This window comes from Lates calcarifer, unplaced genomic scaffold (assembly GCF_001640805.2).
Source record: "Lates calcarifer isolate ASB-BC8 unplaced genomic scaffold, TLL_Latcal_v3 _unitig_4509_quiver_412, whole genome shotgun sequence".
Classification (NCBI taxonomy): Eukaryota; Metazoa; Chordata; class Actinopteri; family Centropomidae; genus Lates; species Lates calcarifer.
In genome coordinates, this window is record NW_026116942.1 from 146,966 (window position 1) to 161,395 (window position 14,430).

A 14,430-nucleotide genomic window follows, 5' to 3' on the forward strand; every position below is an offset into this window, starting at 1 on the left:
AAAAGATTAAATAAAATAGGGATATAACCCAGTCTTCAAAATATAAATGCTCTTACTTTTAGCACCATCTGCTTGTGGGTGTGTCATTTTTGGTGTCTGACGTGTGCACAATTCTATACCAACCCTGAAAGTTAACATAACTTTAACAGTGAATGCAACAGTACCGGTTTTAGCAACAGGAAATTAAATAAACTGCTGGTACTGGGAGCCACACTGTTTTGCATGCAACACGCTGCATTCCCCAGTTGCTCAGTTTGGACAGGTGGCCATCTCTAGGAGGAGTTCTGGTTGTTCCAAACCTCTTCCAGAATTATGGAGACTAAGGCAGTGCTCTTAGGAGCATTCAGAACAGAACAGTTTTGTCTGTAGTCTTCCCCAGATCTGTGCCTCAACTCAATTCTGGGCTCTGCAGACACTTCCTTTGAGCTCATTACTTGGTTTTTGCTCTAATATGCATTGTCAGCTGTGAGACCTTATATAGACAGGTATATGGATTTTCAAATCATCCAATAAACTGAATTTACTAGAGGTGGACTCCAGTCAAGGTGTAGAAACATCTCAGAGACGATGCAGTGAACCTGAGCTGAATTCCAAGCATCAAAAACTGCTTTGTCATTATGGGATAGTGAGTGTAGATTCAAAAAATATTATTATTATTATATTAGCATAAAACTGTAACATATCTAAATATTGGTGGAATGCACTAAAATTTTGCAGCCATGCCAGGAAACTCTATATATCTCTGTCAGAAAATAATTCACTCTGGCCCCTTGCCCTGTTCCTTATAATTATTTAATAATTATTTTAATGGCTCAACTTACATATTCCTGTTATATTCTTATAAAATGTCAATCCTGTTAGTTTTTATTTTCAACAACACGCATTTTGTTGTTACATTCTATGAGTGATTGATGGTTAAATGAACCCTCTGTATAGACTGAAAACTTTAATATTTAATATGATGTGATTCTGTCTTTGACGTTAACATTAGACACTGACTTTGTCACTGTATCCTCCATGTGTTATAAATAAAGTTGAGTTTAAAAAAGAACTTACTATAGTAAGTGATGGTCAGATTCTCTTACCACCGCGGTTCTTTTTCTGTCCTAATGAATTGTCCCTCACATCTTTCCTTGACTTCACGAACTCAGTGGTTGGGAAAGGAGACTTTTTTTTTTTTCTTTCGGCCCCAGCCCGAAAGAAAAAAGAAATGGCGGAACCACAGCGTGAGCGTAGCTAACATCACCGGACAATTTATATTGACGCACTCAAGTACCCTCCATGACAGGTATGCATGACAGAGTTAACAACAAAACCGAGGTAAACGAACTTATTTCCGTTCATGTGTGTTGTATTGTACTGTTTTACAGTCTTTCTGGTCAGTGACGTCTGACTTTAACGTTCAGCCTCACTCAGACCGCTACAACAAATACAAGTCTGAAGCAGAGAGAAGCAGAGAGCATTTCATTCCAATGGTGTGATTATACATGAGCGGTACAAACTGGGCGTAAAACCAGATCTACTACATCTAGAGACATGAACACATATTATTTCTTTTTTTTTTGTTTGTTTTAAATGAAGGAAATACATTTCAGTTAGATTTTGATGAGCGCGGTGACTTCTTCGGATAGGTAAGCACAAACGACATGTAGCTTTCTTATTTTTAAACATTTAGTTCACTGGAAAATGTAAAAAATTGCTTTTACAAATATATGTAGCGGCTTTTTGACTAAATTTAAAAGTCATTTCTGCACAGTGTGGTTTTTAAAGCTGTAGCATTTCCATGTTAAATGTGACATATTCTGCTGCTTAAACCAAGAGAAACTGAGACAGCAGTGTGTTAGAATAACTGTTGTTCAACAACCGATTGTCTAATGAAAATATACCATGAAGGAACAGTCTCCCTCCTGCTGCACTCATCTCTGGCTAGTGGTCAGTATGGAATGAGTGTATGTGTAAGCATTTCTGTTCAACCATATCCATCCGTCTAATTTGTATATTATACTCAGGTATTAGTAAGTAAGGAATCCACTTGCTATATATTTCCGTCGTTGCACAATGATGCTGTTTGGCAACATACCCAATTTATTGAATAATGCACACGTTAATAGGTAATAACCACATACACCTTCAGTGTTTGTCAAAAGCTGCAGATAGATGATTTCCATTGGACAAAATGTTCACAATTTCAAGAGTTGTTCTTCAGGTCACTCAAGGTCATTGACAACATGGGAAAGAGTAATGTTTTGAGGGTGTAACTGTCATGAGATGTCATGCCACAAGTACATAACTCGATTAAAACAATACCCTACCCTCTATGTAACAATCAGTGTTTAAATTTTTTTTTTTAAATGTCAGGAAGTTATGGATATGTTGTCATATGGTAACACAGTACAGCACACCCTAACTCCTCTTTGTCTCACATGTTGACCAAGGTGATTAGTAAGACAGCATATACTATAAGATGAGATGATAAATCACAGTGTAATTTGCTCTTTTCTTGGCTACTGCTCCCTTTTTAATTTTCTGTTGTGCACAGTCTGTAAAAGTCATAAAAATATAATGATTTCAGAAGGGTGGAAGTCAAGGGCAATTTGACAGTTGCTCTTGTCTGTAGCTAGCTATAGCTAGTCATCTGTCAAAGATCCCAGGATTATCCACAGTATGCTCGCACAAATTTAAAATTTATCATTCTTATGTCTCTTTTTTGCTCTAACCAGTCAAGCACTGCTTGCCCTGCCTGTCCTGATGGCACACAACTATTTGATAAATATTTTTGGTGAAACAGGTACAGCACAGTGAAGCAAATGTGTGTTTGATACACAGATAAGTGACAAGGAAAAGGCGACATTAACTGTCTTTGTAAGGTGTTTTGCTACCAGGTGCCACCAGGACAGTTTCAGTGCACTTTCGTTACAACTTTCTGGAACTCTACTGGTGGGATGGAATACTGTTCATCCAGATACATTCCCTCTAGAGCTGGCCCAAACACATAAGCAAACTGAGTGCCTGCTTAGAGCCCCACTGGCCACCAGAGGACCCACAGGAGTCTTTGAAATGTCCCACAAGGGCCAGGCAGCACTATGTTCTATGACTTTGTGCCTGATAAGAGTATTTATAAAGTGTAACACGTGGACATAGGTTTGTATGCAGGTGCCAAAAATGAAGCTTGCACAGCCGCACCCTCTGTGGGGACCAGTCCAGAAAATATATGGACATCGTGGCACTTACAATAAGTGCACATAATTTTACAACTAGAGGTGTAACTGTTATCGAAATCCACAGTTTGGTTGAGACCTCAATTCTTGAGCCACAGTTGAGTTCACCTCATACCTTTTTACTACCTCTTTGTACCACTAAACTCTCAAATGTGGCATCTTGCAGTTGTGGACGTACTGTCCTTGCCTGTCCTTGCTGACGCAGTCCAATCATGTCCTTCATTGAGATTGTCACCTGAGGAAGAGTTGCTGTCCTGCACAAGCATCATAGTCATGCACTGTTTACCACAATGTCTTTCTCAAAGATCTTAATGAGATGTCACTTTAGTCACTGTTCCTACTGAAATACCAGCCAGTCTTTGTAACTGAAGCTCCTGCCATCTCTTGTAGTTGATGTTGGCCTCACTGTCCACAATGATGTCACATGGTTTCAAGAGCAGTAAACAGGACTTCACCTTTGGACCATGGAAAGTGACTGCTGCCAAAAACCACATCATGAAATCCAAAGACATTGAACGGTGAGATATTCCTCTTACTTATATCTACTTCCAGCTTTTACTTGTTAAACTTTGTTGGGCTCTCTGGTGGGTTCAGCTTTTTCTCAGGTTATGCAGCCCAACTACAGTGGCTTCAGAAAGTCTTTAGAGACTTTTCACAGTTTGTTGTAGATTTTTTAAAAATGTATGCCATTGCCATTTTTGCTTATCCATCAATCAACACTCAGTAATCCATAATGACGAATTGAAAACAGCTGCAGTTAGAGCTGCGATTTTTGTTGGGTATATTTCTACAAGCATTGATTTGTAGCCCATTTTTCCTGACAGATCCTGACAAGCTCCATCAGATTGGATGGGAAGTAACTGTGAACTGCCTTTGCCTTGGCCTTTCTAGGAAAGTTACAGATATTTGATTCAAACCCACTTCTCATTGTCTAGGCTGTTTGCTTTAGTTCAGTGTTGTATTGAAAGGTGAACCATTGCCCCAGTCTCAGCTCGTGTTAAGGTTTTCTTCAAGGACCTCTCTGTTCTTTCCTTCAGTTCTGACCCTCAATCCTGCCTCACTATAGGGGTGGTATTCACCAGGTGATGAGCAGTGTCTAGTGATGGCCAAACATAATGTTTCTGAGTTCTGCCCAGAGGGTTAACATTTTGTCTCATCAGATTAGAGAATATTTTTGTTCATGCTCTCAGATTCCTTGACAAACCCCAGGCATTAGTTTACTCAAAGTAGCTTCCATCTACACTCCCATAAAGACCTGGCTGATTGAGTGCAGCTGAGATGGTCATCCTTCCAGCAGGTTTTCCTGGAGGACTTCTGATGCTCTGTTAGAATGCGTGTTGGTTTCTTGGTCACCTCCCTTGTAAGGCTGCACAATTAATAGGATATTGATCACAGTTTTGGCCACTATTAAATCAACCTGATCATCTGCTATGTTGATGTTTTACATGCATTCCCTGCTCGTAGAAAACTCAGCTGCATGTAAAATCAAGTGCTTGAGACGTGTGTGCGAAAAAGCAACACAACTAACCTGTTCAGTCACCTGAAAAAGATCACTGGGATGCGTTCATCCCAGTGATCTTGGGATGAACGCATGAAGGCATGGAATAATACTGTAACTAAAGTTACCCCACTGAAACCCCATCCAGTGTCAACTCATTCACAACAGTGACATTTTTACAGCATATCACCTTATCTATCCAGATCCCAAAGACAGAGTGAAATAATGTATGTGTCCAATAAACACCAAGTGACAGCAGTGTCACTCGGTGTTTGGTACAATGTTTTGGTACAATTTTATTTATATTTTGCCTCAGAGAGATTAACTGAGAATAAGGACCAGTATTATATTAACGTCTAGAACAACATGTTTTTATGATGTGAAAGTGCAATAAAAATATTTTGTCCATAAAATTAGTGAATAATCATGAAAAATAATCATGATCCAAAATATTGATCAAGATAATAGTGATTATTGTTTTGCCAAGAATCATTCAGCTCTACTCCCAGACAGCTAGAAAGAATTTTGATGGTTCAGATTCAGATTCAGATTCAGACAACTTTATTTATCTCAAAGGGCAATTCAGTTTTGCAATCTACCCAACCACAAGACAAAAAGAAACACACAAGCAAATAATGAAGAAGAATCTGCAAGAATGAGAACAGCGATTAGTTCTCCTCAGAGGTATTGTGTAGCGCCACCCTGAGGGCGTTAAGGTGAATTCACCAGAGAGGATATGATCAGATTGATAATTCCTTTTGTTTTCTGGGCAACGCATTTCTCCCAGAAACAGCACAAGTCTTTCAGCTGGTCTCCAGTGATCTTGGAGCAGACCTAAACAATACTGTGGAGACTGTTTCTGTCTTTCACAGAAAGCCCTCCACAGCAACAAGTAAAAGAAAAGATTAAGAGACTTTCAATAAAAGACTGATAAAAAATGGTTAAAGTAACATTGCAAAGATTTAAGCCTCCGCAGCAGACGCACTCTCTGTTGCCCACACTTAACAGTCATCTCTTTGTTCACTTTGAGCTTCAGTTTTGAGTCAACACAGTTCCCAGACATCTACAATTTCACATCTGTCTAGGGCTGGGTATTGTTCAAAAATTTTCGATACCGGTACCGATACCTTGAGTTCGATACCAATTTTATAAAATCAATTCTAACAAAGAAAATGAAATTACATATTATGGTACAAATTTTGAGTTTTATTTTTCAGCTTTGGCTTTTTCAACCACTCATCAAATTGGTCATGTTGCCGACCTTAGCAACAATGTCCTTTTTGCAAATATTGCATCAAGTACTATTGGCATCAATCTTGCTAAAACGGAGCCTCACTTTTTTTAACTGCTTTTTTTTTAACACACACAGTAGTTCACAACACTGATACAGGTGAACCCTGTCTCCTTGGTATCGAAACTTGGCACCGAAAAACAAAGCATCTTTGGGCGAGAGAAAAACCCGGCGGTCAGCCTGTGTTTGAGGCCTGGATGTTGGACATAACTCCATTGACAACTGCCTGTTAAAAAGTTTAAAAGTAACAGTAAAAGCTGGTCAGTGTGTGTGTGTATTATTTTGATTTTAAGGCAAAGAGTAGTTGGTCTAGTTTGTCATGCAGCTTGTTGTGTGTATGAAGTGCAGCTCAGGCTTTGGGGCTAATTTGTGATGGAGATGTTAAGGAGAAGCTCCAGGCAGACCTACAGTATCTATAATTATTATACAGTATATGTTTTCCCTGTAGGCAATACTGATCATTATAATGCGGTAAATGTATCAAATTATTATTGTAGAATAGTATATGGTGGAATTAATATTATGGGAAATAGACCAAAACCAATTGTCAATCAAGAGAAAGTGCATAGTGTGCTAGAAAAATAGCCCATTCTGAGGAAAGGTATGTCCGGTGCCCTTGTGTGTGATTCTAGACAGCTGAAATATACATTCCCCTCCAAAAGTATTGGATCAGTGAGGCCAATTCATTTATTTTTTCTGTAGACTGAAAACATTTGGGTTTGACATCAAAAGATGAATATGAGACAAGAGATCAACATTTCAGCTTTTATTTCCAGGTATTTACACCTGGATCTGATACACAACTTAGAAAATAGCACATTTTGTTTGAACCCACCCATTTTTCATGTGAGCAGGGGTTTTTTTGTTGCTTGGGTGTGCCCTATTACATTGATTGTTCAAACAATAAATAGCGCTGAATGTCTACTCTCACTTTCAGATTTGGGTTTTGCCCATGCAGACTGACACAAACTGCACAGTTAGAGGTGTAACCAACATGAAAACCAAGCAACTGTGAAGCTGAGAGAAGATAGAAAATCAATCAGAGCCATTGCTAGCCAGTAAAAACCAATGTCCTGAAGAAGAAAGAAACCACTGGTGTACTAAGCAATAGAAGTCGAGCGGGTAGACCTCGGAAAACATCAGCAGTTGACGACAGAAACATTGTGAGAGCTTTAAAGCCCTAAAATAACTGTTAGTGACATCAGCAACAACCTCCAGAAGGCAGGAGTGAAGGTATCACAATCTACTGTTCGCACAAGACTTCATGAACAAAAGTACAGAGGCTACACTAGAAGATGCAAACACAGAAACAAGCCTCAAAAGTTTTTGGACAGGGGCACCCCCATAGCTGAATGGTTAGGGCGCATATTCATCTTTTGATGTCAAACCCAAATGTTTTCAATCTACAGCAAAAATAAAGGAAATGGCCTCACTGTTCCAATACTTTTGGAGGGGAGTGTAGTATTTCATTAAAGTTTGAAGATCAGCTCATTCCATGGTCAAATTGGGCCTCATGTTTTGGATACCTGTCAGAAATGTGACCAGCTTCAGGAGGGATGGGAGAGAGACAGAGAGAAATTAAACTTTCCACTTAGTGAAAAAGTTGGGCCTGTTTTCATTAGAGCTAGACCCATACAGGATTTTAAGGTTGATGCCTTAGATGTTGGCCACAAATATTGGCTGATATTCTTTTTTTCTTTTTTTTTTTACAAAAACACATACAGCTGGACGTTTAAAATGATCTCAATTATCATTATGAAAAACAACAACATCAGTGATTTGGAAAAAGTTCACATAACACTGCATAAATAGTGAAGCAGCGTTCTCTGCAAAATATGCAGGTGACCTGTGCCAACAAAGAGGAGAAAGACAACAGACCTTTCCCACCATTTGTTAATGGAACATTGCCATCCTACTGTTGCACTGTATTGAAAAGCTGCAAAAAGCTGGGCTCCCAAACCACTAGCTCTGGCAGCCAAGCTCCCAAACAAGCCTCGTGTGGTAATGTTAGTTTAAACCTCAGCAGCAGCCTTTTCAGTCATTAGCCCATTAGAGCTAATTAAAGCAGTTGATAGAAGAACTGGTAGAATGAATATTCTGTATATGTGATATTCTCATACAGTTTGGTAAATAACTAGAATTTCAGGGGAAAATCTGTATTTTGCCACAGAAACTATAGTGCAAACTAATTTCCCCAGCTATATTGATTACATTTTGCAATAAATGATGTTTAGCTAAACTTGTGAACATAGAACTGAATTGTGTGTGTGTGTGTGTGTGTTTTTTTGTTTTATTTTGTTTTTCCCCAGAGAGATGAGTGTCATTGTTTCAGACTATGACCAGTATCCAGGTCAGCTGTTTATTGTTTTCCTCTCCAGGTTAGCAGAAGAGATGAGCATGCCCTCCCTTCCAGAGATGCTGTTTGGGGACAACGTCCTGCGAATCCAACACACAGAGGGCTACGGCATTGAATTCAATGCCATTGATGCCCTTAAGAGAGTAAACAACATGGAGGATGCTGTCAAGGTGGCCTGTGCTCAGGAATGGCAGGAGAGCAGGCAAGATGAGCATCACAGTGAGAAGGGGGTGGGGTGTGTAATCTCCCGGCAGTCTAGGCCTATAGCAGCATCACTAGGAGATGGTTCAGGCCTGAGCCAACCCTAACTGTTTTATTTAAGCCTCCAATCATACTACTTTAAAGAAACAAACAAATAATAGAAAATAGAAAAAATTTGCAAACATGGGCTCAAACATTGACTGTAATTTCAGTGCTGCCTGTTTGACATCAGGACATCAAGGTCCCCTCCCTATAAATTCTTTGCCTTTAGCCCATCAGCTGCTTGTCCATTTGTATCCTACACATGTATCAGAGCTTACTTTCTCAGATACATTCTAAAGAATTTGATTTGCCAGATGGGTTGACTCTTTGTACCAGGTCAGGCCAAATCAGGCAGAAAGGTTATTGCTGGAAGAAATGAGGAAGTATTCGTTTAGTTTGTGACCAGTATACAATTGGCTCTGCAAGGCATTTGGTTTTGTTCTGTTAATGAAGGAGATTGGCTCTTGTATTAGAGCAATTATTTATATGAATGATATGGATAAATAATAATTATAGACAAAGCGATGTGAATAGAAAACAACAACAAAACTCCACAAAACTCCTTTTTGAAAATGTAGTTTGTTGTTGAAAAAAATATGGGGGAAAAAAAAGCTGATTCAACCTGCACGGTTAATATGAATCTCTGCGTCTCTGTGATTTATCTCCAGAGCTGATTCTGAGCACTCCAAAGAGGTGGTGAGACCTTACGACTGGACATACACCACTGACTACAGAGGCACACTGATAGGAGACAATATGCAGATAAAGGTGGGTCATTTTCATCAATGGAATGGAACACAGTGTCATCAGCACCTTTGTTATGTGAATTGTCAAAAGTCAGAAATATGGAGAGTGATTTTGTGTCTGAAGGTGACTGAGACAGCAGAACGTATTGACATGGAGAAGCTGAAGGCTCGGGAACAGATCATGTTCTTTGATGATGTGCTGCTGTTTGAAGACGAGCTGCATGACCACGGAGTCTCAATGATCAGTGTCAAAATTGTGAGTGGTGTCTTCATGTCAACAGCTGATACTTTTAATTCAAATAAGGAGCAGATTTTGTAACATTTAAGAGGAGACAAATTTGTGCTAAGCTCTTAATTGATTTTTCTGCCAGTCTTTATGTGGTCTTTGCCTAATGCACTGAGGCAGTACCTCTGTTTTTAATAATATAATGTTGCATTCATACAGTTAAATGAATATGGTTTGTGAGAGTGACCCTGTGGTGTAACATGTTACTGTTTATCTTGTTGATGATGCAGAGGGTAATGCCCACCAGTTTCTTCCTGTTGCTGCGCTTCTTCTTACGAGTGGACGGAGTGTTGATAAGAATAAATGACACACGACTGTATCATGAGGCAAGTTGGTTTGCCTGCAGTGCAGGGTTCTAGAATGAGCTAGTCAAAGAATTGGAAATGTAGCAGTTATACCACACAGTCTATAGAAAAGGCCCTAATGACTAATGAATGATTCTGTTTTTGATTCCAGGCTGGAAAGAATTACATGCTACGAGAGTTCAGCACAAGGGAAAGTAAAATTGCAGAACTAAAGGTGAGCAATGAGCTGATAACAAGCTACAAAGTAGGAATCTGCAGAGCTCTGCTCATGGTTTTCAAAGAAATGATGTTTTTGAATATGGAAATTCAATCTTAACTTGAGAAGAGTAGTTTAATGAAGTGATCTTAGGAATCTTGGAGTTAGTGTTGTCCACTTACTAGCTTTTCCCAGGGCGTTGAACTGCATCTCATGGTCTCCGTTAGTGGACGGAGTCCATGGATAGTTGTAGGCTCAGTTGTCATGAAGCTTGCTTTGTGATGTAACTTAGCATATTATTATTAGTATTTGGACAATGAAACTAATTTGGTAATTTTGCCTTTGTACAAAACCACAGTGGATTTTAAACAAAGCCAGAGTCAAAATTACCAAAATTGTGTCACTGTACAAATACTTAAAAATACAACCAAGCCAGTTCTCTCACCACACATGGCAGTCTCACCATCGATTAAAAAAACCCACCAACTTCTCCCAGGGTTCATTTCATTTTACTTACAGACTACTCCACCTCACTGAAGATGTCCCTTTCTCTTGTCGTCTCGTGCATGGCAGTCACATCCAAGAGCTCCCTGATTGACAGACAAGTCTGCCTTCAGGCCTCTTAAAAAATGGCTAAATGCACTGTATCAGTATCAACGGCTAATTAAAAAGCCAGATAACTGTGTGCTTCTTCAGCTAGATTTTCTGCTAGTTCCAGGGCTCTGTTTGTCTCTGGTCAGGTCACACCTGCTCACGTACATTTAGCATACACTGCTTTAAAAATGCACCTTCTGAAAAACACTTGAGAGCTCGGGCAATTTCTTCAGCCACAATAACGCAGGCTTTCACCGCTGCATCATTCTTTGTTGTAGCTTGTGCTAACATATTCTGCTGAGAATGTAGGCTGTTTTTTTTAATTCTTGGACCTTCTATTGCTTTTCTTGGTGGCTAAGGCTAGCATACTTAGCTCCGTGCCTGCTGTGTGTCGATGTAAATTGTTTTCCTTGGACACTGCCGCTGCCTCGTAGCAAAGAGGACACACTGACTTGTCTCCATTAAGCACAAATATGAATTCACTTTCCCATCTCTCAGTAAATTACCTTCACTCTGCATCAACTTTTCTTTTCTTGGACATTCTGGGACTATTTACATTTTTTCCAAACCCTATCACTGACTGAAAAACCACGGTAGGAAATGGTTGATATAATCAATATAGCTGGGGAAATTAGTTTGCACTATAGTTTCTGTGGTAAAATAGAGATTTTCCCCTGAAATTCTAGTTATTTACCAAACTGTATGAGATTATCACATATACAGAATATTCATTCTACCAGTTTTTCCATATTTCTAACTGACATCATGTCTTTCACCATAAAGTATGAAAGTGTCCCTACTTCTTCTAATAGGCTAATGACTGAAAAGGCTGCTGCTGAGGTTTAAACTAACATTACCACAAGAGGCTTGTTTGGGAGCTTGGCTGCCAGAGCTATATTATTGCCATCCAGTGGCTAGATTCTTTCATTGCACGCGAGATGCATTCACTGTACTCATGTAAAGTGGCATAGTATTTTATGATAATCATAGTCTTTAAAAGTCTCGCAGGACACTTACAGTGAAGTGGCAGGCCGGATTTGGCCTGCAGGCCTTGAGTTTGACATGTCTGCTCTAAATGCACAGATCTCTGCCTGCGCATCAGTCACATACCCACCATCACAAGTAAAATTTCAACCTATGGTAAATACTGAGTATGTCACATGATGACAACTGAGCCAATAGCTCCCTCAATCAAACCATGTACTGAGCTCAGTGTTTCTAGCTGGACAGCAGAAAAAAGTATCTGGAAAAAGCAAATCAGACTTATTTGTCTGGATGGACAATGAGGTTGAACTGCATTTAAAAGTTAACAACAAGTATTAAGTTGGCAAAGCTATGGAGAATGTAGATTTGGAAGCATGTCAGACAGAGTACAGAGATATTCTTGACTCTGAAGTAGGGCTACCTGCACAAAGTGGTGGTGATTGTTATGCAATCGTCATAACAAAAGTAAGAGCAGTTCAACAGAAATATCAACTGGTGGTGAACTCAGGAAGGAGAAATGGACATGGTAGAGTGGTGTTACTGTACTCAGACAGGGTGGTGGTTCCATTATGGCTTGGGCATGTATGTCTGTCAACAGAACTGATTCATTGGCACTATTAATTATTTCACTGCTGTCTTACGCAAGAGTAATACTGGGGCAGTCTGCACTCAGATTCAGCCAAACTCATTGGACAACATTTCATCATTCAGTGAGACAACATTCCTAAGCGTATGGCCAAAGCAACCAAAGAACTTTTCAGGGTGAAGAGGTGGAATATCCTTGACAGGCCAATTCAGTCACCTGATCTCAATCTGACTGAGTATGCTCTTCAGGATTCACTGACTTCAACAGATGATGACTTGGTACTTTAGTGTAGTATCCATTATTTTATTTTCCATTGAATTTGCTAGTTGCTAGTGCCTGAAGAAGAAAAAAAAAGTGTAACTGTCCAAACCTGGATCTGGGTTATCATCAGCAGCACGGCACTTTCCTCCTCTCTCCCATTACACAGTCCTTTATGAGAGTTGGCAACCTGTTAAACTGAGAAATTACAACATGGCACTTTTTACAACACACGGCATCATCTGAACACTTGAGCATTGGCATTTCTGACATAAAGTCTGGTTTGTCTCTGACATGGATGATTTGTTGTTAACAAATACAGTTTTTCACAGTTTTTGTGACATTATAAATCAACATAAAAACTTTTGTTCATCACCACAACATAAAAACATCCTACATCACAAATACTTGTATGTTGTCAGTGTGTTGCGTTTGAAGAACAATCCCAACATTACCATATATTTATGTATAAACAACTGAAAACAATCATAGAATTTGCGTTAATCTTACCAGAATATGAATTTAAGATCATGAAGATTCGTATTTCTCCTATGATGTTCTGTGTTTATTGTTGTCACTTTAACACAGATGTTACTCTCTCCTTCAGAATGTTCCTGCTGCACTGTACACTGATCCTAATGAGATCGCCCAGCACTTAACCCTGAAGCTCACCGTGTGTGAGAAGCTGGAGCTTCCTGTGATACAGCCTCAGACAGCTGTTAATGAAGTCCTTCAGTGACCAGTATACTAAAAGGTCCACACTGATATGTTGTGTGATGAAAAGCAGAAATAGTAGTCTTAAACCACATCCTTAACCTTACAGTAACATAACCATTGATTTCCCCTTTAAATATCTGAGGAATAGTTTGTACAGGAATAGTTTTTATATGTGACCATTATGATGGTGTGTTCTTAAAACGCTGCAACTTGACTTGTGGCTGTCTCTGTTTTCATGGTGCATCTTTATGCACTGTAATATAGAATCGGTTACCCATTTAACACTTTGGTATAGCTCCTGGCTTTGGTCATACATGAGCTGATTTTGTTTTATGATACATTTTTCACTGTCCAATTGATCTGCATTTTGACATCCTGTAAGAATTGGTAGGATAGTTGATTCCATGCTTGTAATGTTAGTATATCAACAATGATTGATAATGTATTTGTAAAAAGCTACACAAAACAGCACTAAAGTCAAGGTCATCAAGAATTTCTGTAAATATGACTGCTGTATTTTCTACAGTAACTTATAGTAGGTGAACAAGCCTGAATATGTCTACCACATGGCCAAATAAATTTTGTTTGTGTAAATACAGCTAGCTTGCTCTGCTTGTGTTGGGTTCTTGTTTTCTTTTGAGGAATGTTTATGGTTTACCTCCACTGTGCAAATCAACAAGAGTTTCTACCAATAAGAATCATTCAAATTGATCCAACATGCAGTCCATTTTCTTAACTCAAATTTCATTCCAATTAGATGTTGATTGGTAACTTCAACGAACAAGAGGAAAACGTTTTCAAAAAATGTTGTGTGACTCAACACACCAATGAGCCACATTGTGGAAGTACAGTATTCAGCTGTTTTGGTTTTCTAAACCTTAAAAAATGAAAAGAGAGAAATGAAATGTACTGCAGATTGGACACCCCTCTAAAGTCTCAGAACATTAATTGTCAGTTGATGACAGTTTCAGACCTTTTCAATGAAGCTGATTTTACAAATGATTTTACAGTGCTCCAGATTGCAATTTCTATGGTCTGAAATGTGATTAAGAAATGGCAAGCAAGGAGAACTGTGGAAGTCAAGACAAGATTTAGAAGACCAAGAAAATGGTCAGATAAAGTCGCAGGTCTTCTGTGCAGAAAGGCAAAGAA

General features: G+C 39.1%; 1 protein-coding gene across 6 annotated transcripts; it reads left to right on the top strand.

The window, feature by feature from the left end:
- The first annotated feature begins 1,170 nt into the window (after positions 1–1,170).
- On the top strand, positions 1,171–13,876 carry tiprl (TIP41, TOR signaling pathway regulator-like (S. cerevisiae)). Of its 6 annotated transcripts, none has more exons than XM_018700921.2 (8): positions 1,171–1,288; positions 3,609–3,736; positions 8,317–8,565; positions 9,275–9,374; positions 9,477–9,608; positions 9,869–9,964; positions 10,095–10,157; positions 13,169–13,876. In XM_018700921.2, the coding sequence occupies exons 2-8, from the start codon at positions 3,612–3,614 to the stop codon at positions 13,298–13,300; spliced, it is 897 nt and encodes a 298-aa protein (XP_018556437.1). In that variant the 5' UTR covers positions 1,171–1,288; positions 3,609–3,611; the 3' UTR covers positions 13,301–13,876. The 6 variants fall into 6 exon arrangements, with proteins under 6 accessions (XP_018556437.1, XP_050924349.1, XP_018556436.1 ...); XM_051068392.1 differs by having other exon boundaries at positions 1,174–1,288; positions 8,386–8,565; XM_018700920.2 differs by having other exon boundaries at positions 1,217–1,320.
- The last annotated feature ends 554 nt before the right edge of the window (positions 13,877–14,430 follow it).